At 46.0% G+C, this 20,232-nt stretch overlaps 1 protein-coding gene across 2 annotated transcripts in view; it reads left to right on the top strand.

Annotated features, from left to right (window-relative positions):
• LOC140467492 (monocarboxylate transporter 1-like) overlaps positions 1 to 18,537 on the top strand; it is a 64,341-nt gene extending 45,804 nt beyond the window's left edge. For both annotated transcript variants that reach the window (XM_072563908.1, XM_072563907.1), the window contains exons 3-5: positions 4,940 to 5,083; positions 11,265 to 12,095; positions 14,998 to 18,537. In XM_072563908.1, the coding sequence (XP_072420009.1) occupies positions 4,940 to 5,083; positions 11,265 to 12,095; positions 14,998 to 15,248 (1,226 nt within the window). In that variant the 3' untranslated portion in view covers positions 15,249 to 18,537. The remainder of the gene's footprint in view (positions 1 to 4,939; positions 5,084 to 11,264; positions 12,096 to 14,997) is intronic.
• The last annotated feature ends 1,695 nt before the right edge of the window (positions 18,538 to 20,232 follow it).

Genomic DNA, 20,232 nt, shown 5'->3' with positions numbered 1-20,232 from the left:
GTATGCATATATATACATCCTCCCCCGCCCCCCCCCACCCCCCCCCCAACCCCCCCCCCCGACACACACACACACACACACACACAAATGCACATGTACACACTCATACATTCACACCAACAATCACTCATCCTCTGACTGACTCACTCACCATCTGTTTTCTCCACTTTGTTCAGGCCCTGAACTGGTGTTATCTTCCCTTTCCCACAAACAATCTGATTCAACAGCATAAACTAGAGCCGGTCATCACACTGCCTTATGATCCTATCACATGAAGCCAACGTGGCCACATTGAGTGCACAGGTTACAGGGGCCTGGAACTTTTCACACAGTTGGGTTCCTGCCCAACACAGCCTGAGGTTAAAAGCTTTTTTAAAGCCAAAAAAACAGAAGGTCAGATGAGAAAAGGTCCTGAGAGGGCAGGTACTGAAATATTGGTCTGGTTGTGTGATTGAATCACGAGCTGTCTTTGGGGGAAAAAATACCTGATTTGCCGAGGACAGCAGGAGCTGAACTGTGACCTGTCACGCTGCAGACATGGCGGAGGGGCAGTGGGTAAGGGCAGGGGCACTCTGCATATGGACTAATTCAAGCTTCCCATCATACAAGGCCCTTCAAAAGTATAGGGAGTGGAGGGGGTGCTGCCTATAAAAGGAGTGGAGGGGGTGCTGTCTATAAAGGGAGTGGAGGGGGTGCTGCTTATAAGGAAATTCAGGGGGTGAAGAGGGTCCAGGAAATACCTTTGACAGATGGGATCAGGGAAAACTCTTGACTTTTTATATAAATAAATTAAGAATAAGAGGATTGCCAGGGAAAGACTGGGGCCTGTAGAAACCAAAGGAGCAATCTGTACGTGGGATCAGGGAAAGTGGATGCGGCCTTAAATGAATATTTCCATTCTATTTTCAAGGACCTGCAGTGATGTATCCCAGGCTGCTATGGGGGAGGAGGTTGGGCTAGGGAGGAGATTGCTGGGCCTCCCTGGCCACAGGTGAAGTGCCAGATGACTGGAGGTTCCTTTTTCCCTCCGAAACAGAGAACGTGCATTTATACAGTCTCCAGGTCTCCCTAACCTGATTAACACCCAATAAGGTGGTTTGAAGAGTCGTCACTTTTGTAATCACAACCAGAACACTGCCCCTCAGGAAACACCGCAAACATTTGGGGAGGGGGGCAGGAGGGTGTTTACCAGGACAGTATCAAGCCAGTCGGTGTGGGGAGAAAAGATGTGACTGATCTCTGTGTTTCAATAAGGGGTCATGTCAGCAAGAGGCGATACCCCTGTAGTGTGGGACTTGAACCCCCAACCTTTGGAATCAATGATGTGAGCAGTACACACTGAATCAGAGTTGCCAGCTCTTGCAAAGCAGCAGTCACTATCTTTAACAGAGCTGTCCCGGGTGATGACTTGCCAACACACTACTGTTCAACTGGTTGGTGCTAAAAAAGGCACCGAATGCTGCTGATCAAAGATTTTAGTCGAGCCAAAATACCATCTTACACAAGACTCCAAGGAACTGTTTTGTTGCTATTTACAGATTCCCACAGTGCAGCTAGGATATCAAAATGGAAACATATGAGAATCTGCAATGTTTGAGCATTGACAATGGAATTCTAATGCCAGAAAAAGGGATATTTGCTGGGACTGGTTAAATGTTTGATGGGGACAGTGTAGAGGGAGCTGTACTCTGTATCCAACCCCATGCTGTCCCTGTCCTGGGAGTGTTTGATGGGGGGGGCAGTGTAGTGGGAGCTGTACCCTGTATCTAGCCCCATGCAGTCCCTGTCCTGGGAGTGTTTGATGGGGACATGTAGAGGGAGCTTTACTCTGCATCTGGAAGGAGCTTTCCTCATGACTAATTGACCACTGCACTGAATAGACAATAGGCTGTATATTATAGGAGGAGGTGGGGGTGGGGGGGGGGGGGGGGGGGGAGTTTGGCAGTCAATTTGTACAGCAGTTCCAACAGCTGCAATGTGCTAGTTTCCATATAGTTGATGATTTTGGCTGAGACAGAAATTTGGATAAGCTAGCACCATGACGTCTCTCACATTCACTCCACAGGGCAGAAGGAACTTCATCAGAGGGGTCACAGTGCAATGCTCTTATCATGGAGTCATAAAGCACAGAAAATGGCCCTTCTGCCCATCGAGCCTAAAACAACCCCCTGACTATTCCAATCTCATTTCCCAGCCTCAGGCCCAAATCTGTGTCTGCCTGGGCAGCACAAGTGAACATCTAAATCCTTCTTCAATGTGATTCGGGTTTCCACCTCTCCTACCCTTTACAGGCAGCGGGTTCCAGCCCTCCAAACCTCCGCCCCTTTACCTTGAACCTGTCTCCCCCCGCCTAACCCTGGTCAATGATCCCTCCATCAAAGGGAAGAGTTTCTTCCTGTCTCCCCTATTTATGCCTCTTGTAATTTTATCCATTTCAATCCTGTCCCCTCTTAATCTCCTCTGCTGTAAGGAAAGCAAACCCAGTCTGTCCAATCTCTCTTCCTTTCTCTCTCCAGCCCAGGCAACATCCTGGGAAATTTCCTTTGCCCCCTCTCCAGTGCAGTCACATCCCTTGAATAATGTGCATTCTGGAACTACGCACAATCCTCTCTCTGTGGCTGCACTCTGGGTTTATATAGCACCATCATCACCTTGAGTGCTGCACTGGGTGTGTCAGTTTGTTTATGCTTAACTTTCTCAAGTGGAATTTGAAGGCAGAATGTTCTCACTGTGAGCTCAGGATGTGACACTGGGTTCCTCGAACCCAGGCTGACAATGTGCTGCAGCATCTGAGATCCGACTGCTGTCTCTTGGCTAAAGCCCGAATAGAAGGAATGTGAGATGGCAAAGTGAGTCAGAGCTGTGTGAGCAGGCCCCTTTGTTTCTTGTTTATTTGGCAGACTGTGTCTCTGGGGAAGTTGGTTAACTACAGGTTTCAGCAGAGACTGTGTGTACGGAACAAAGAATGAGAATCATTCCCCTGGCATCTGCCAACTGCAGAAACATAGCAGAGAAAGTGACTTGTGTTCACCAGAGACTGTGAGCATCTGGAATGGGCTGAACTTACCCCCCACCCCCCTCTAGCTTATCTCTCCACGCTTCAGGCTCACTGCCTTTATTCCTGATGAAGGGCTTTAGCCCGAAACGTCGATTTCGCTGCTCGTTGGATGCTGCCTGAACTGCTGTGCTCTTCCAGCACCACAAATCCAGTATGAACTACCCTGGGGGCTGGGGGAGGGCAGTTCAGCACCGACACTGGGAGGGCTCGAACCTCAATGTGTGTGTATGAAATGTCAGGGAAGAATGAAGACTCAGCCCAACCATTCAGGCTTAGCCTCTCCACTTCCAACCTCACTATCCTGGAGGGGTTGGAGTGAGAACTCGTCAGAGAGTAACAGCATCAAAAAGTGCATTGCTGAAAAAGCACGGCTGGCCAGGCAGCATCTGAGGAGCAGGAGAATCAACGTTTCGGGCGTAAGCCCTTCAACAGGAATGTCCTGATGAAGGTCAGGCTGCGCTTTTCCAGCACCACACGTTTTGACTCTGATCTCCAGCATCTGCAGTCCTCACTTTCTCCATAGAGTAACAGCGCCATAGAGTCAGAGAGGTGAACAGGACAGAAAAGAGGCCCTTCAGCTCATAGAGTCTGTGCTCCAACCATTCTAAATCCCACTTTCTAACGCTTCGGAGGGTCAGCGTGGACTTGTTGGGCTGAAGGTAAAAACAATGACTGCAGATGCTGGAAACCAGATTCTGGATTAGTGGTGCTGGAAGAGCACAGCAGTTCAGGCAGCATCCAAGGAGCTTCGAAATCGATGTTTCGGGCAAAAGCCCGATCTTGAAACGTCGATTTTGAAGCTACTTGGATGCTGCCTGACTTGCTGGGCTGAAGGGCCTGTTTCCACACTGTAAGTTATCTCATCTAATCTAATCTAAACACTTGGGCCATAACCTTGTCTGCCTTGGACAAAGTTAAAAATCCCACAACACCAGGTGATCTTTAGCTTTGTCCACCCCAGTCCAACACCAGTCCCTCCACATCTTGTCTGCCTTGTCAGTGCAAGGTGTATTAAAATACTTCTTCAATGTTATGAGGGTTTCTGCCTTTACCACTCTCTCAGGAAGTGAGTTCCAGATCCCCACATCCCTCTGGGTGAAAAAGGTTTTTCTCACATCGCTCCTAAACCTCCTGCCCCTTACCATAAACCCCTGCGGCCCTGGTCATTGAGTCCTCCTTCAAGGGGGAGAAGTTCCTTCTTCTTGACCCTATCTATGTCCTCAGTTAGGGAGGGCTCAGGGAGACCTATACATCCAGCTAACTGCAGGGAGAGACTTGGGGCATGCTCTGCTGAGAGAGCACAAAGTTTCTTCACCCTGGTTAGAGCCCACATGGAGACCGAGAGCAGATCTGGGCACCACACCTTACCAAGGAGAGACTGGCCTTGGAGGGAGGACAATGTAGGCATAAAAGAATGACACCGGGACTTCAGGAGGAGAGATTATACAAATGAGGCCTGTTTTCTAGCATTTAGAAGGTTAAGAGGTGATCTCATCAAAGTCTTCGACTTATTAACAGGAAAAACAGAGTTGATCAACTATTCCCACTGGTTGGTGTTTCTAGAACTAGGGGCATAGTCTGAGAATTAGGGTCAGACTGTTCAGGAGGGATGTCGGGAAGTACTTTTACACACCAAGGGTAGGAGAGATTTGGAAGTCTCTTCCACAAATGGCAGTGGATGCTGCATCCGTTGTTAATTTTAAATCTGATTTGGATTATTTTTGTTAAGCAGTGGTACTAAGGGGTATGGGCCAAAGGCAGGTATGTGGAATTAGGCCATGACCTCATTGGATGGTAGAACAGACTCAAAGGGCTGAATGGCCTACTCCTGTTGCTGTGTTCCTCAGGTGACCATGTTAACTAATCTCCTGTACCCTGCAGGTCCCGTCAGCAGTATCCTGGTGAACAGGTATGGCAGCCGGCCTGTGGTGCTACTGGGTGGACTGCTGGCTAGCTCAGGAATGATCATTGCCTCATTCTGCAGGAGCATCGTGGAGCTTTATTTCTGTATAGGAGTCATCGGGGGTAAGTGTTCAGTCGATCTTTGATGCGTGATTCTTCACAATGTTTAATTGTATGGGGATGAATGCAACAATTAATGTATTAATGGTGTCTCTCGGTGGGATACTATAGTTTGTTACTAAGATTCTACAGCCACTACCTGAGTAATATTTAGCCATGCGGTTACTCATTTTAATCCTGTAAAGCATCCTATCCAAAGTCACTGACGATAAAGGGGGGTGCTGGTTGTGAAGTGGTCAATTTGTAACCCAGCTTCCAGGCAAATGTATTGGAGGTATTGGTTCAAATCCCACTAGGAAGGTAGAATCAGTGATGATGAAGTGGCTGTCACTTGTTAAAGGAGAAAGTGAGGACTGCAGATGCTGGAGATCAGAGCTGAAAATGTGTTGCTGGAAAAGCGCAGCAGGTCAGGCAGCATCCAAGGAGCAGAAGAATCGACATTTCGGGCATGAGCCCTTCTTCAGGAATGAGGAGGGTGTGCCAAGCAGGCTAAGATAAAAGGTAGGGAGGAGGGACTTGGGGGAGGGGCGTTGGAAATGCGATAGGTGGAAGGAGGTAAAGGTGAGGGTGATAGGCCGGAGAGGGGGTGGGGGCGGAGAGGTTGGGAAGAAGATTGCAGGTGGTGCTGAGTTTGAGAGTTGGGACTGAGACAAGGTGGGGGGAGGGGAAATGAGGAAACTGGAGAAATCTGCATTCATCCCTTGTGGTTGGAGTGTTCCTAAGCGGAAGATGAGGTGCTCTTCCTCCAGATGGGGTGTTGCCATGGTCTGGCGATGGAGGAGGCCAAGGACCTGCATGTCCTTGGTGGAGTGGGAGGGGGAGTTGAAGTGTTGAGCTACGGAGTGGTTGGATTGGTTGGTCCGGGTGTCCCAGAGGTGTTCTCTGAAACGTTCCGCAAGTAGGCGGCCTGTCTCCCCAATATAGAGGAGGCCACATCGGGTGCAGCGGATGCAGTAAATGATGTGCGTGGAAGTGCAGGTGAATTTGTGGCGGATATGGAAGGATCCCTTGGGGCCTTAGAGGGAAGTGAGGGGGGAGGTGTGGGCGGAAGTTTCACATTTCTTGCGGTTGCAGGGCAAGGTGCCGGGAGTGGAGGTTGGGTTGGTGGGGGGTGTGGACCTGACGAGGGAGTCACGGAGGGAGTGGTCTTTTCGGAATACTGATAGGGGAGGGGAAGGAAATATATCCCTGGTGGTGGGGTCCGTTTGGAGGCGGAAATGACAACGGATGATACAATGTATCTGGAGGTTGGTGGGGTGGTAGGTGAGGACCAGTGGGGTTCTGTCCTAGTGGCGATTGGAGGGGCGGGATTCAAGGGCGGAGGAGCAGGAAGTGGAGGAGATGCGGTGGAGGGCATTGTCAAGCACGTCTGAGGGGAAATTGCGGTCTTTGAAGAAGGAGGCCATCTGGGTTGTACGGTATTGGAACTTGTCCTCCTGGGAGCAGATGTGGCGGAGACGAAGGAGTTGGGAATATGGGATGGCATTCTTACAGGGGGTAGGGTGGGAGGAGGTGTAGTCTATGTAGCTGTGGGAGTCCCACTCCGGCCTATCACCCTCACCTTTACCTCCTTCCACCTATCGCATTCCCAACGCCCCTCCCCCAAGTCCCTCCTCCCTACCTTTTATCTTAGCCTGCTTGGCACACCTTCCTCATTCCTGAAGAAGGGCTCATGCCCGAAACGTCGATTCCCCTCCTCCTTGGATGCTGCCTGACCTGCTGCGCTTTTCCAGCAACACATTTTCAGCTTTGTCACTTGTTAAAGACACATCTGGACCCATCCACCTCCTATCCTTAACTGGTTACGTCCACAGCAACATGGCTCCATCTGACATGGTCTAGAGCCTAGGAATGGGTGACATTGTCCTTACAGTGATACCCACATCCCATGAGAGAATTAAAGAATGATCATGTGAAGGCCCCTTTCTGCTGTAGAACTGGAAACTCCCAATGAGGTGAGGCAGCCCTTGGTTAGCCCCATTAGCACTTGGTAATTTAGTCGAGAAAGTGGAAAGTTGATTGGAGCTTCCTGACATTCAGGGTCTGTTTCAGCCCCATGCACTCTCTCTTCTCTTCTCTCTCTCTCGCTTTCTGTCTGTCTGATTTTAAATCAGGATATCGTTCGCAGACTGATCATGGGTATGATGCTGACTGGCTTCTAACCCCAGCTACCTCCAGGAGCAGTTAGTGAAGATTATTGACACAGTGAGGTCAGATGAAGATCAGACTTCACAGCACCGTAACTCAGAACAGCAGCAGTGTGAATGTCAGCAACTTTTCACACAGTCACAGAATAGTTTCGGTACAGAAGGAGACATTGTACCTGCACTGACCCATCAAAGGCGAGTCATTACCTCATGCCAATCTCCTGCTTTCCCCCTACATCCTTACACATTCCTATTATCCAGTAACCTGTTAAATGTCTGGATTGAACCTGCCTCCCCCACATTCCACACCCTAATTACTCACTGAGTGAAAAAGCCTTTCCTCCCATCACTTTTGTTTCTTTTTCACGTCCGTTTAAACCTATCTCCTCTTGTTCCCTCCCTTTCATGAGCAGGAGCAGTTTCTCCCGAACTACTCTGTCCAGTCTACTCATGATTTTGAAAATCTATACCAAATTACTTCTGTACCACCTTCCCTCTAAAGAGAACAGCCTCAACTTAGAGTCATAGAGATGTACAGCATGGAAACACACCCTTCGGTCCAACCCCTCCAGGCCGACCAGACATCCCAACCTAATCTAGTCCCATTTGTCAGCATTTGGTCCATATCCCGCTAAACCCTTCCTATACATATAGCCATCCAGATGCCTTTTAAATGTTGTAATCATACCAGCCTCCACCACTTCCTCTGGCAGCTCATTCCACCCTTTGCCTGACATCGTTGACCCTTAGGTCTTTTTTAAATCTTTCCCCTCTCACCTTAAAACTATGCCCTCTGGTTTTGGACTCCCCTATGTTGGGAAAAAGACCTTGGCTATTCACCCTATTGAATTTTCTCATGATTTTATAAACTTCTATAAGGTTCCCCCACCAGTATAGTTTTGGAGCTCTGTATTGTGGGTAAAGGCCTTATTTGTTTATCCTATCCAGGCCCCTCATGATTTATAAGCCTTCATAACATCACCCCTCACCCTCCGATACTCCAGGGAAAATTACTATAGCCTATTCAGTTCTTCTCAGAGCTCAAATCCTCCAATCCTGGCAACATCCTTATAAATCTTTTCTGAGCCCTTTCAAGTTTAACAACATCCTTGGAGACCAGAATTGAATGCAAAATTCCAAAAGTGGCCGAACCAATGCCCTGTACAGCCGCAACAAGATCTTCTAACTTCCATCCACAGTGCAAGCATTCCAAACGCCTTCTTCACTATCTTAACTACCTGAGACTCCACTTTCAAGGAGCTATGAACCTGCACTCCAAGGTCTCTTTGTTCAGCAACATTCTCTTCTTCAATCTCTCCTCTTTACTAAATTTTCTCATCCTTGGAACCAATCTCAAAAATCATGTCTGCACTCTCTCTCTCCAAGTGTTCACATCCTTGCTCTAGTGTGGTGCCCCACAAGTGTACACAATACTCCAGCTGAGGTCTTATATCCAGGGTTGTCACGAAAATCGAAGCAGCATTATTGTAACATTAAATATTTACTGAATTTTGCTTTAGGGATGTGCTTGTTTTATTCATCTCATTCGCTGCTCCTTTTCTTCCTGTAACTTTTGGCTTTGTTATATCACCACCATTATTAACTGCTCTAACTGAGTTACTGAGGGATTTCACCACACTGCAACCTCTCTGTGCAGAACTGAACTTTCTTCAGTCAATTCCAAACCATTAGTGAGTTCTGTGCAGCATGTCTCAGGGCTCTTTGAGCACTGACAGAACATTATAAGTTATTAATCCAGTCTTAGGCGCAGCATCTGCACCACTGTCCTGATTATGTACAGAGCTAACACCTGATGTACATCAGAAATAGGAAAGGATCTGTATTTATATAGTGCCATCCTCAGTGCTGGAGGTTCCAAAATGACCACAGTTTTAGAAATGTGGTCACAGGTGTAAAAAAACAATGGCAGCTAGTAAAATTCCACAAACACCGATGGGATCATGATCAGAGAATCTCCTTTTAATGATGTTGCTTAAGGAATAAATATTGGCCAAGACATCAGTAAAACTCAGCTGTGTATCAGGGTTCCATAACTCAGAGATCTGGCTACTGCTTGCATTTTGCTAGCACCTTTGAATAATGAAACCCCAGAAGGCAGAATTTGAGCCACGTTGGAATGATAGGTGGCCAAAGGTGAGAGAGAGACACACAGAGAGTGAGAGCTGCACACAGAATGACAGATGACGAGACAAAGTTAGGGAGACCGAAAGGAAGAGAGGCAGAGACAGAGTGAGAGGAAGAGAGACAGAGAGCAAGAGAGAGCTATAAAGATAGGCAAAGTGAGAAAGAGACAGAGACAGAGTGATGTAAGGTGTGTGATTTGCCTTTATTTTAAAAATAGTGAGTTTAGAATTTGATTTGAGCTAGTAGTGTGAGAGTTTTGGTGACGAGATTTTTTGATTAACTTGTACATCTTTCTCTTGCCTTGGTGATTTTATTTTAGAAAGGGAAGTCTTGGAGAGATAACTCTTGGAGGCTAAGAGGAATCAATGACGTTGGGAGAGTTCACATGAGCAAATAATGTGACCAGCTGTGCATTTGGCGTTCAGTTTAAAAGGGCAGAGGTTGACTTTTTTTTTTGTTTTGGTCAGGGGAAACAGCCAGAGCTTGACAAAGCTTTTTGGTTTCAGGGTAGGTAAGTTCACAGAAGTCTTGGTTGAAGTGCGATTGTAAAATAGTTGCTCCAGAGAAAGGGAGGTAGCTTAGACTAGAACATAGAACAATACAGCATAGGAATGGGCCCGTTGTCCCACGATATTGTGCTGAACGTTACACCAAATGAAATTAATCCCTTCTGCCTGTACTTGGTCGATATCCCTCCATTCCTCACATATTCATATGCTTATCTAAAAGTCCTTTAAATGCCCCTTTTGTATCTGCGTCCTCCGCCATCACTGGCAGTATGTCCCAGACTCCTACCACTCTCTGGGCTCCTCACATCTCCTTTGAACTTTCTCCCTCTCACCTTAAATGCAAGCCACCTAGTATTAGACATTTCAACTCTGGGAAAAAGAATCTGACCACCAAAACTTTCTATATATCTCCTGATTTTATAGACTTCCATCAAGTCTCCCCTTAGCCTCCACTGCTCCAGAGAAAACAACTCAAGTTTTTCTCACCTCTCAATATAGCTCATACCCTCAGTTAAGAAATTGGTTCCCTTTGTATAAGGAGTTTAGTTTAAAAGTTCCAGAGCAAAAGTATTTGGTTAAAACCTTGAAGGGGTTAAATGAAGCTGAGAAAGTCTAAGCTCAGTTTTATAAGGACTCAAGAAAGTGGTGATCAAATTCTGAGAATGAGAAATTGAAGCAACTGTGAAACTAAATCCTAACTGTGATTAAAAAAAAAGGGAATTTTATCTCTGGTGTGAGAATTGTAGAGGAGTATGTTTTGGATTAAGGGGGGTGTATTTTACTGTGAGCTTTCAAATATTTAAATTTGTGATTTATGTGAAAAGGCTGGTTTATTCTATGGTATCTGCATTTCAATTGCAGAATAATATTCTGCTTGATTGATAAAACTGCATTTGTTTTTGTTTCTGTGAGAGACCACCATGTTAAAATCAAAAAAATATATAATCTATCAAGCCAATTTCAGTCTAGGATTTGGCTTCTTCTGCAATAGAATCACCCTGAATCCTAACAACAGGGAGAGGGAGAAGGAGAAATGAAGTGAGTAATAGAGTTCAATTGAGACAAGAGAAATAGATAGAGAAACAGTGACAGAGAGAGAGAGAGAGAAAGGTTGAGGGCAGAGACAGCTGATAACATGACCGCCAAAGTGAAGTCATTAGCTCTGAGAATGAGCATGAGGAGTGGACACTAAATGGAGAGAAATCAAAGTGTTAAAGAGCTAGTGGAGATGATAGAGTTGGGCTGAGATTGGGCCATGGAGGAATTTGAAAACATCAGTTTCATGTAATTAGGATGAACACACATCCCCTTAAAACATCAACTTGATTTTGCTTTATTTGGAATAACAGCAACTATTGTTTTTTCTAAAACATTTCTATCTAGGGCTGGGACTCGCCTTCAATCTGCAGCCAGCACTGACCATGATCGGGAAGTATTTCTACAAGAAGCGTCCATTGGCCAATGGGCTAGCAATGGCGGGAAGTCCCGTTATTCTCAGCACATTAGCCCCTCTTAACCAGTACCTCTTTGACCATTACTCATGGAGGGGGGGCTTCCTGATCCTGGGTGGCATCTTACTCAACTGCTGTGTGGCTGGAGCTCTCATGCGTCCCATAGGCCCTCAGTGGAGCAGTGAATCCAAACAGCAAATGGATGATCAGGGAGAGACTGACGTGAACTCTGACCTCAAGACTGGCAAACCCAAAGCAAAGCTCAGCATTTTCCAAATCATCAGCAAGTACTTGGACTTGTCACTCTTCAAACATAGAGGTTTCCTGATCTACCTGTTTGGCAATGTCATCATGTTCTTTGGCCTGTTTGCACCCCTGGTCTACTTGTCCACTTATGCCAAGCATATGGAAATCGATGAGTACAAAGCAGCCTTCCTCCTGTCCATCCTGGCCTTTGTGGACATGTTTGCTCGGCCATCCATGGGGCTTCTGGCCAACACCAAGTGGGTGAGGCCCAAGATCCAGTACTTTTTCTCCTTCTCCGTCCTCTACAATGGCATCTGCCACATCATGATGCCATTGGCAACTAATTATACCGGCCTGGTCATCTACACCATCTTCTTTGGGTTTGCCTTTGGCATGCTGAGCTCCGTTCTATTCGAAACCTTGATGGATATGGTCGGTGCACAGAGGTTCTCCAGCGCAGTGGGACTGGTCACCATAGTGGAGTGTTGTCCTGTATTGCTGGGACCTCCGCTGTTGGGTAAGCAGGGCTGTGTGTGCCATTGTGTTGGGATGTAGAGTCATAGAACACAGAAGGATGCCAGTCAGCCCATTGTGCCTCTGAAGGAGCAATGAACAAAGGCTCCAGTTCCAAGCATAGGAGCCGGAACAGGCCATTCAGCCCATTGAGTCTGCTACCCCATTCATTCTGATCATAGTCAATCTGATAATCTGCAAATTCACTTTCCTGCCTCCTTCCCATATCCCGCGATTTCCCTTACTGATTAAAAATCTATCTTAGCCTTTAACATACTTAATGGCCCAGCCTCGGCAGCCCTCTGTGGTAAAGAATTTCACAGATTCACTATCCTCTGAGAGAAGGAATTCTCCCACATCTGTAAAGAGAGAGGCCCTTATTCTGAGACTACACCCTCTAGTGCTAGACTCTGCCACAAGGATAAGCAGACTTTCCTACCAAGGCCTCTAAATGTTTTAATAATGTCACCCCTAAACTCCACTGGGTACAGATCCAACCTCTGCTCATAGAACAGTCCGTCCATACCCAGGATCAGCCAAATGGACCTTCGCTTTACTGTCCCACATCAGGGTGTATCTTTGCTGAGACTGGGGCCAAAACTGTTCACAGTATTGGAGGTGTGGGCTGACTCGTGCCTTGTATCGTTTTAGCAAGATTTCCTTACTTTTACATTCCAGTCCCTTTGAACATTCCATTTGTTTTCCCTATTACCTGCTGAAATAGTAGCTGGCTTTTTTTGATTCATGCATAAGGGATCCTGATTGCTCTATGCTGTAGTGTTCTGCAGTCTTTCTCCATTTAACTAATATTCAACCCCTCTATCTGCCAAAGTCCGGAGCATCACAATTTCCCACATTATATCTCGTCTGCCATTTGTTTTTGCCCATTTGCTGATCCTGTCTGTATCCTTCTGTAGACTCTTTGTGTCCATCTAACCATTTTTCCTCCTATTTTTGTGTCATCCACAAACTTGGCAACAGTACATTCACTTTTCTCATCTGAGTCATTATTAAATATTGTAAATAATTGTGCCCCCACACTGATCCCTGTGGCACTTCAATAGTTACAGATTGTCATCCTGAAGATGTCCCCCTGTCCATGCCCTGCTGTTTCCCTGTAGTTAGTAACAGAGTCATGCAGCACGGAAACAGACCCCACAGTCCAAACACTCCATGCCGATCATAATCCCAAACTAAACTAGTTCCACCTGCTTGCACCTGCCCAATCCCTCCAAACCTTTCCTATTCATGGATTTATCCAAATGTCTTTTAAACACTGTAATTGTACCTTCATCCACCACTTCCCCTGGAAATTCATTCCACACATGAACCACCCTCTGTGTAAAAGATTTGCCCCTCACTTTAAAAATGTGCCCCTTAGTCTTGAAATCCCCCACCCTAGGGAAAAAGCAATCACCATTAACTCTATCTATATCTCTCATTATGTTATAAACTTCTATAAGGTCGCCTCTCAACCTCCTACGCTCTAATGAAAAGAGTCTCAGTCTTTGTTAATAACTCAAAAGCTTCCATACCCGGCAACATCTCTTCTGAGCCCTCCTCAGCTCAGTAATATCCTTCCTGTAGGAGGGTGATCAGGACTGGGCACAGTATTCCAGAAGAGGCTTCATCAATGTCCTGTACACCTCAACATGACGTCCCCACATAGAAATTCAAAGGACTGAGCAATGAAGGCAAGCATACCAAACACCTTTTTAACCCCCCCCCCCCCCCCGTCTATATGTGAGGCAAATTTCAAAGAATTATGTACCTGCACCCCAAGGTCCCTCTGTTCTACAACAGGACCCAAGATTACGTTTGGAAATTCCTGCTGGATCTGCTTCCACTGCTTGCTCAGGCAATGCTGTCCAGCGATTCCAACAAAATGTTTCCTTATTTCTCTCTTGGATTTATTACCAAACAAATTTGGTTATTGATCTTCCTGCCATTGGAAACAATGTATATAGTTTCCATGTTTACTCAATCAAAACCTTCATCATTTTGAACCCCCCCCCCACCTCGTTGTGCCTTTGCTGAAGGTATGACAGCCCTCACTCCTCCACCTAACTACAGATTCTTTCTAAAATGGCAAAAGGAAGTAACCTTTTAGTGACTGAGACAGAAAGAGAGAACTGGAACCCTTTGTGTGGTCAATTTGCAATTGGGTTCAAACGTTACCATAGAGTCATTGTGGCATAGAAGGAGGTCATTCAGCCCATCAAGACTGTGCTCATTCTCTGTAGAGCAATCTGGTCAGTCCCATTCCCCCTGCTGTATCCCTGTCACTGCAAGTTCCTTCGCCCTATGGGGGTAGGGACCCAGGTTTTAATCCCACCACGGCAGATGGTGGAATTTGAATTCAGTACAAGCTTGGAATTAAGAGTCTAACAATGTCCCTGAATCCATTGTCGATTGTTGGGAAAGCCCATCTGGGTCACTAATGTCCTTTAGGGAAGGAAACTGCCATGCTTACCTGGTCTGGCTTACATGTGACTCCAGACCCACAGCAATGGGGTTGACTCTTAACTCTTAGGGATGGACAATAAACGCTGGCCGAGCCAGCAATGACATCATCATGTGAAGGAATAACAAAAGCTAATCCATTGTCTCTAGAGCTACCCCACTCCGAGGCACCATGTTCCAGGTTATGACTTCCCACTGTGTAAGACCCAGGTCTTCCTCAACCACCCCACACCTCCCAATACACCTGTTACTGTGTCATTACACCTGGGGCAGCCTGGGGACATGGCTGGGAAAATGGAGTGACTCAACAGTGGGAAAGGGGAGAGATTTGCTGGGGGTGGGGGGGGGGGGGGAGAAATTGGACCCAAACCTCTTCCCCTTTGATGTAGTGTTGAATTGTAGGAAAGGTGCATGATGATTGCAGATATGTCTTTTTGTTGCAGGTTTGCTGAAGGACGCGTACAATGATTTCCGCTATGTGTATTTTGCGTGTGGAGCGGTGTTGATCTTTGCGAGTATCTTCCTGTTCATCGGCAATGCAATCAATTATCATCTCCTGAGGAAGGAGAAGCAAGAAGAAGGAGACAAATCGAAACATGAGGCAACAATCGACTTGAACGAAGCCAAACATGATAATTCATCCACCGGGCAAAAATACCATGATGGGGCTGAGGAGCAGGACGTGGATGTTTAAGGCTGGGAGGGGCAATGGTTTGGTTCATTTTACGATTCTCACCGGTCTTCCATTTCACTCTATCACACAGATATATCTGGGGAGGTGCAGTGAGAGATCGATGGAGTGTTAATTCTGGGGAATATCTGACATGGGGCCATAATCAGTGTAGTCTTTGCCCCTCCCTCCAACTAACAACCTCCACTCAACCCTTATGTGCCTCCAATCCCATTGAGTGCAACCTCCATTTACCTGGAGTTGCCAATGGATCTCCATTGACCACTAGGAGCAGTCAAAAGAAAATATTTCACAGGGGCATTGAATAATTCTACATTTTTATTCTATACTTTGCACATTTTGGTTTTTATGAGTGCTTAAAAATATTGGAGATGAATGGATATATTTGAGTGCGCTGGACACAGTTGATCACATGAGCATGATTAATCTGAATTGGCAACACTAATTCATCACCATTTTGAGTGGGATGAGAGTAAGCTGGGAGTTCCTCTCATTGTAGGAGGCCTCACTGGGAGGACTTGAAAGATTCTGGTTAATCCAATGGTCCCATATCCTTGTGATATTTTAGGTAGCACAATGAGGAGACAATTCTTCACTCAAAGGGTCGTGAGGCTTTGTAGTTCTGTACCGCTGAGGTTTGTGGTTCCCCGGGTTTGATGAGACTGGGATGTTAAAGAGGTCACCTCCATGGGGAAGGGAAACGACTGTTACAACAGACGGGCAGATCTGCTCAGTGATTAGAATTCAAACCAATCATGGGAATTATTTCTAATTAATTGAGATCCTTGCTCTTATCAACTAGAACAAAAACAGAAATCGCTGGAGAAACTCCGAGGTCTGTCAGCATCTGTGGAGAGAAAACAGAGTTAACATTTCAAGTCCAGTGAATTTTCTTCAAAACCAGTATTTCGGAGCATGACAATCAATATTGATTTGTTTTTTGTTCTCCCAGTTCTGGGATTCAAAATGTTAACTCGGTTTCTCTCCCCACAGATGCTGCTGGACCTGCTGAGTTTCTCCAGCGGAGTCTGTTTTTGTCTAAGCTTGCCAGCGATTCTCTGCTTTATTTTAGTCCTTATCACTTAGGGTTAGGTTGAGTGTCACCGAGTCAGTGAAAGATGTGAATGAATTAATTGGGTTTCTTAAGTAGGATTTTCTTGATGCTCTCCTACAGATTATTAATTTCTGGAGTTCACTCTTCGTTGTAGCGGGACTTGTACTTAAAACCGTACAACTTTGAGGGCATCACTAGAACCATCAGGTGATGTGCAATTTACAGCATGGAAACAGGCCATTCAGCCCAACTAGTCTGTGCTGATGTTTCTATTGCACATGATCCTTCTCCCTCCCTTCATCTCACCCGACCAACATTTCTGCCCACATCGTTCTCCTTCACGTGTTTAACCAGCTTCCCATCAATTGCGTTTCTACTCCTTGCCCCCTACATTCTCCCCATTCTCTTCAGTAAAGATGTTTCTCCTGCATTTCTCGTTGGACTTATTAGTGGTTATTCAATTCATAGCTCCTGGTTTTGATCTCCTTTACAAATGGAACTATCTTCGATAACTTTTCTCTTATTGGGTCTTCTACAGATGGAAAGAGATATCTTTTACAAGATAAAAATGCCATCCATGTTCAGCCCTCCCTAAGGGGCAGGACAGTGGCTCAGTGGTTAGCACTGCTGCCTCACAGCACCAGGGATCTGAGTTCAATTCCTGCCTCAGGCGAGTGTCTGTGTGGAGTTTGCACATTCTCCCTGTGTCTGTGTAGGTTTCCTCTGGGTGCTCTGGTTTCCTCCCACAATCCAAAGATGTGCAGGTTAGGTGGGTTGACCATGCTAAATTGCCTTGTAGTGATCTGGGTGTGTAGGCTAGGTGGGTCAGCCTGATAAATTCAGGTTTAGAAATATGGGGCAGTAGGTCTGGGTGGATTGCTGTTCAGAGGGTCAGTGTGGACTTGATGGGTTGAATGGCCTGCTTCCATGCATTAGGGATTCTATGATTCATGATTAGAACATCAAGTTTTGACATCACCTTTTTTGTACCTTCTCCAGTACCCCATATCCCTTCTGTAATATGGAGATCAGAAATGTTCACAGTTCAAGTGTGACTTGACTGAGCTTTTGTACAAGTTTAACGTAACTTCCCTGCTCTTATATCAGAGTATAAACCCAATACCGTCCCTCCAGAAATGAACCCACTGCTTGATTTTTTTTATATTTTATTGCCTCATTATTGTATTCACTGGGCTGTTTAAAAATCTAGCTTTGGTCACAATCAATAATTGAGTAAAAGTGACTGTGAATCAGTCAGATTGTCATAAATAAGATTCCTTTAGGGAAGGATATCTGCCATCCCTACCAGGTCTGAGCCTGTACAGGACTCCAATCTTCCACGTGATTAACTCTTAACAACCTCTGAGATAAACCAACAATGACAATCAGTCGTATCTAAGGAAGGTTCATTAACACCTCATTAGGGCAACAACCAGTGGATAAGATATGTCATTGATGCACATTACAAGAGTAAAGATGTGCACCCAGGGCTGCAGGACACAATGGTCAGTGCAGGTTAAGGGAAACATCTCTGGTTTATATGACACGACAGAATGTTACAAGGAGGTTGGAGCACACTTCCCTTTCCATCATTCCACTTCCCATTTGTGGGATACAAGAAGCCTCATGGGATTAGGAGCTAGTTGTCTTATCCAACTCCTACTAAAACGATGGGTAACCTGCCTCACCTACTCAGGAGCTATCTGGAGCTTGCACATTATCTGGGATCTCCCCTTCCCACAGTCTGTCTGGGAAGGTGATGTGTGATTGGATGATAAACAGGACTCCTGTTTTCTTTTCAGGTATGGAAGCATGAATAAGGATATTGTTGCAGCCAGTATTTACCGCCCTGTCCCCAAGGAGCTGTCAGTATTTCATAGAATCCATTTAGAAAGCCATTCAGCCCATCCTGCTTGTAATGGCATTTACTCTCATTTCCAGAGTATAGCCCAGTCTGTCCATCAATACAAGGTGGTGCTGAGGGTGCTCCAAGCTGCCAGATGATTGGATACTCTACAGGGCTCTATACATTTATGAGGGATGTACATTTACTACCTCTTTCTCGGAATCCAAACCGTTCCTTTGAGGATGTGGATTTAATGGTAAACAAGTCATTTTGACAATCCATTGTACGATCTGTCCGATATTTCAGTATGACAATCAATGTAGATTTATTTTTTGTTCTCACCTTTTATAATGCAGAAATTGAAATATAAAAATGATGAAAGTGATGTTGAATTTGTGTGAGGTATTTGGTGATGTCATAATGTCAATACAGTGTATAATTCCAGATAGTTCATAATGGGAAGGCTGTGGATCCAGAAGTCAGTTGGAAACCCTGTCTATCTGTTGGAAATGGGCAGTGGTGAGGCCACATTCAGGCTGGTTTTGCTCCTTTACCCAAGGAACTACGAACCTACACCAAAAAGAGTTTAACAAAGACCCATCGGCCTGACCTTCACCTGATAGAATTCTGAAGAAGGCTCACTGGACCCAAAGCGTTAACTCTGATTCCTCTGCACAGATGCTGCCAGACCTGCTGAGCTTTTCCAGCAATTTCTGTTTTTGTTCCTTTGCATGATAGGATTGTCCAATGGTGAGAGATAGAGTGAACCCTTGGAGCTTAGAAAAAGGGGATCTCGCCTCGTTTTTATCCATTCCCGGGATGTGGGCCTTGACTGCTACATCAGCATTTATTGCCTGTTCCTTGTTGCTCCTTGGGAAGGTGGGGGTGAGCTGCCTCTGGATCTGCAGCAGTCCATGTGCTGTAGGTAGATCCACAATGCACTTAGGGAGGGAATTCCAGGATTCTGACCCAGTGACAGGGAAGGAATGGCTGATATATTTCCAATACTGGATTAGTGGTGCTGGAAGAGCACAGCAGTTCAGGCAGCATCCAACGAGCAGCGAAATCGCCGTTTCGGGCAAAAGCCCTTCATCAGGAATAAAGGCAGTGAGCCTGAAGCGTGGAGAGATAAGCTAGAGGAGGGTGGGGGTGGGGAGAGTCAGGATGGTGAGTGGCTTGGAGGGGAAGTTGCAGGGGTGGCGTTCCCATGTATCTGCTGTCCTTGTCCTTCTAGATGGAAGTGGTCTTGGGTTTGGAAGATAATATGTAGAAATATCAAGAAATTTCATGGAGAGTATACCAAGAAACAGTTTCTCCTCGTTTGAGAAACATAGAAGAATAAGGGTCAGCTGCTAAGGAAATGAGGGAAAAGTTCTTGATTTAAAAGGCTGGAACTCTCTATTCTAGAGGGTTATGGAAGCTCAGTCATTGAGTACGTTGCAGAGTTCAATAGATTTTTTGATGCAGTTGGGAATTAAGGATTACAGAGAGAATTACGGAATACAAAATGGAAACTTGGAATAGGAATAGGCCATTCGGCCCCTTGAACCTACTCTGTCATTCAACAAGGTCATGGTTGACCTGATTGTGACCTCAACTCCACTCCTTTGTACAGCTTTGAAACCCCTTGACTCCTTTGTCAGTCAAGAACTTAGCCTTAAAAATATTCAGCTGTCCAGCTCCCACCACCGTCTGGGCAAGAGAATTCCAAACACAGAAAAAGATTCTCCTCATCTCCTTTTTGAATGGGAGCCCTCTTATTTTGAAACTGTCTCCAGAACAAACAAAGACCAGGCTCAGAGAGGAAAACTGGGATTAAAGAGGAAAACCGGGATCAGAGAGGAAAACAGGGGAAAACAGGGAGCAGACAGGGGAATCTAATCTAATCTAAAACTGGTGGTATAGGGAGATATATCACACAGAGGTGAGAGTGAGGTATTTTACCTGTCATTATCTTGTTGAATGATGGAAACTGTGTGTTAATGCACCCAGCAACCCGTTTGGACCTTACACCGACTCCCCCCCGTGGGTTCCCGGCCCACCCCGCCCCCCCCCCCCCCCCCACCTCCCTCCCATGTATTCCTGGA

The sequence above is a fragment of the Chiloscyllium punctatum genome, chromosome 45 (assembly GCF_047496795.1).
Source record: "Chiloscyllium punctatum isolate Juve2018m chromosome 45, sChiPun1.3, whole genome shotgun sequence".
Classification (NCBI taxonomy): domain Eukaryota; kingdom Metazoa; phylum Chordata; class Chondrichthyes; order Orectolobiformes; family Hemiscylliidae; genus Chiloscyllium; species Chiloscyllium punctatum.
Note: the sequence above shows the minus strand (reverse complement) of the source record. Positions and strands in the feature narration are given on the sequence as shown.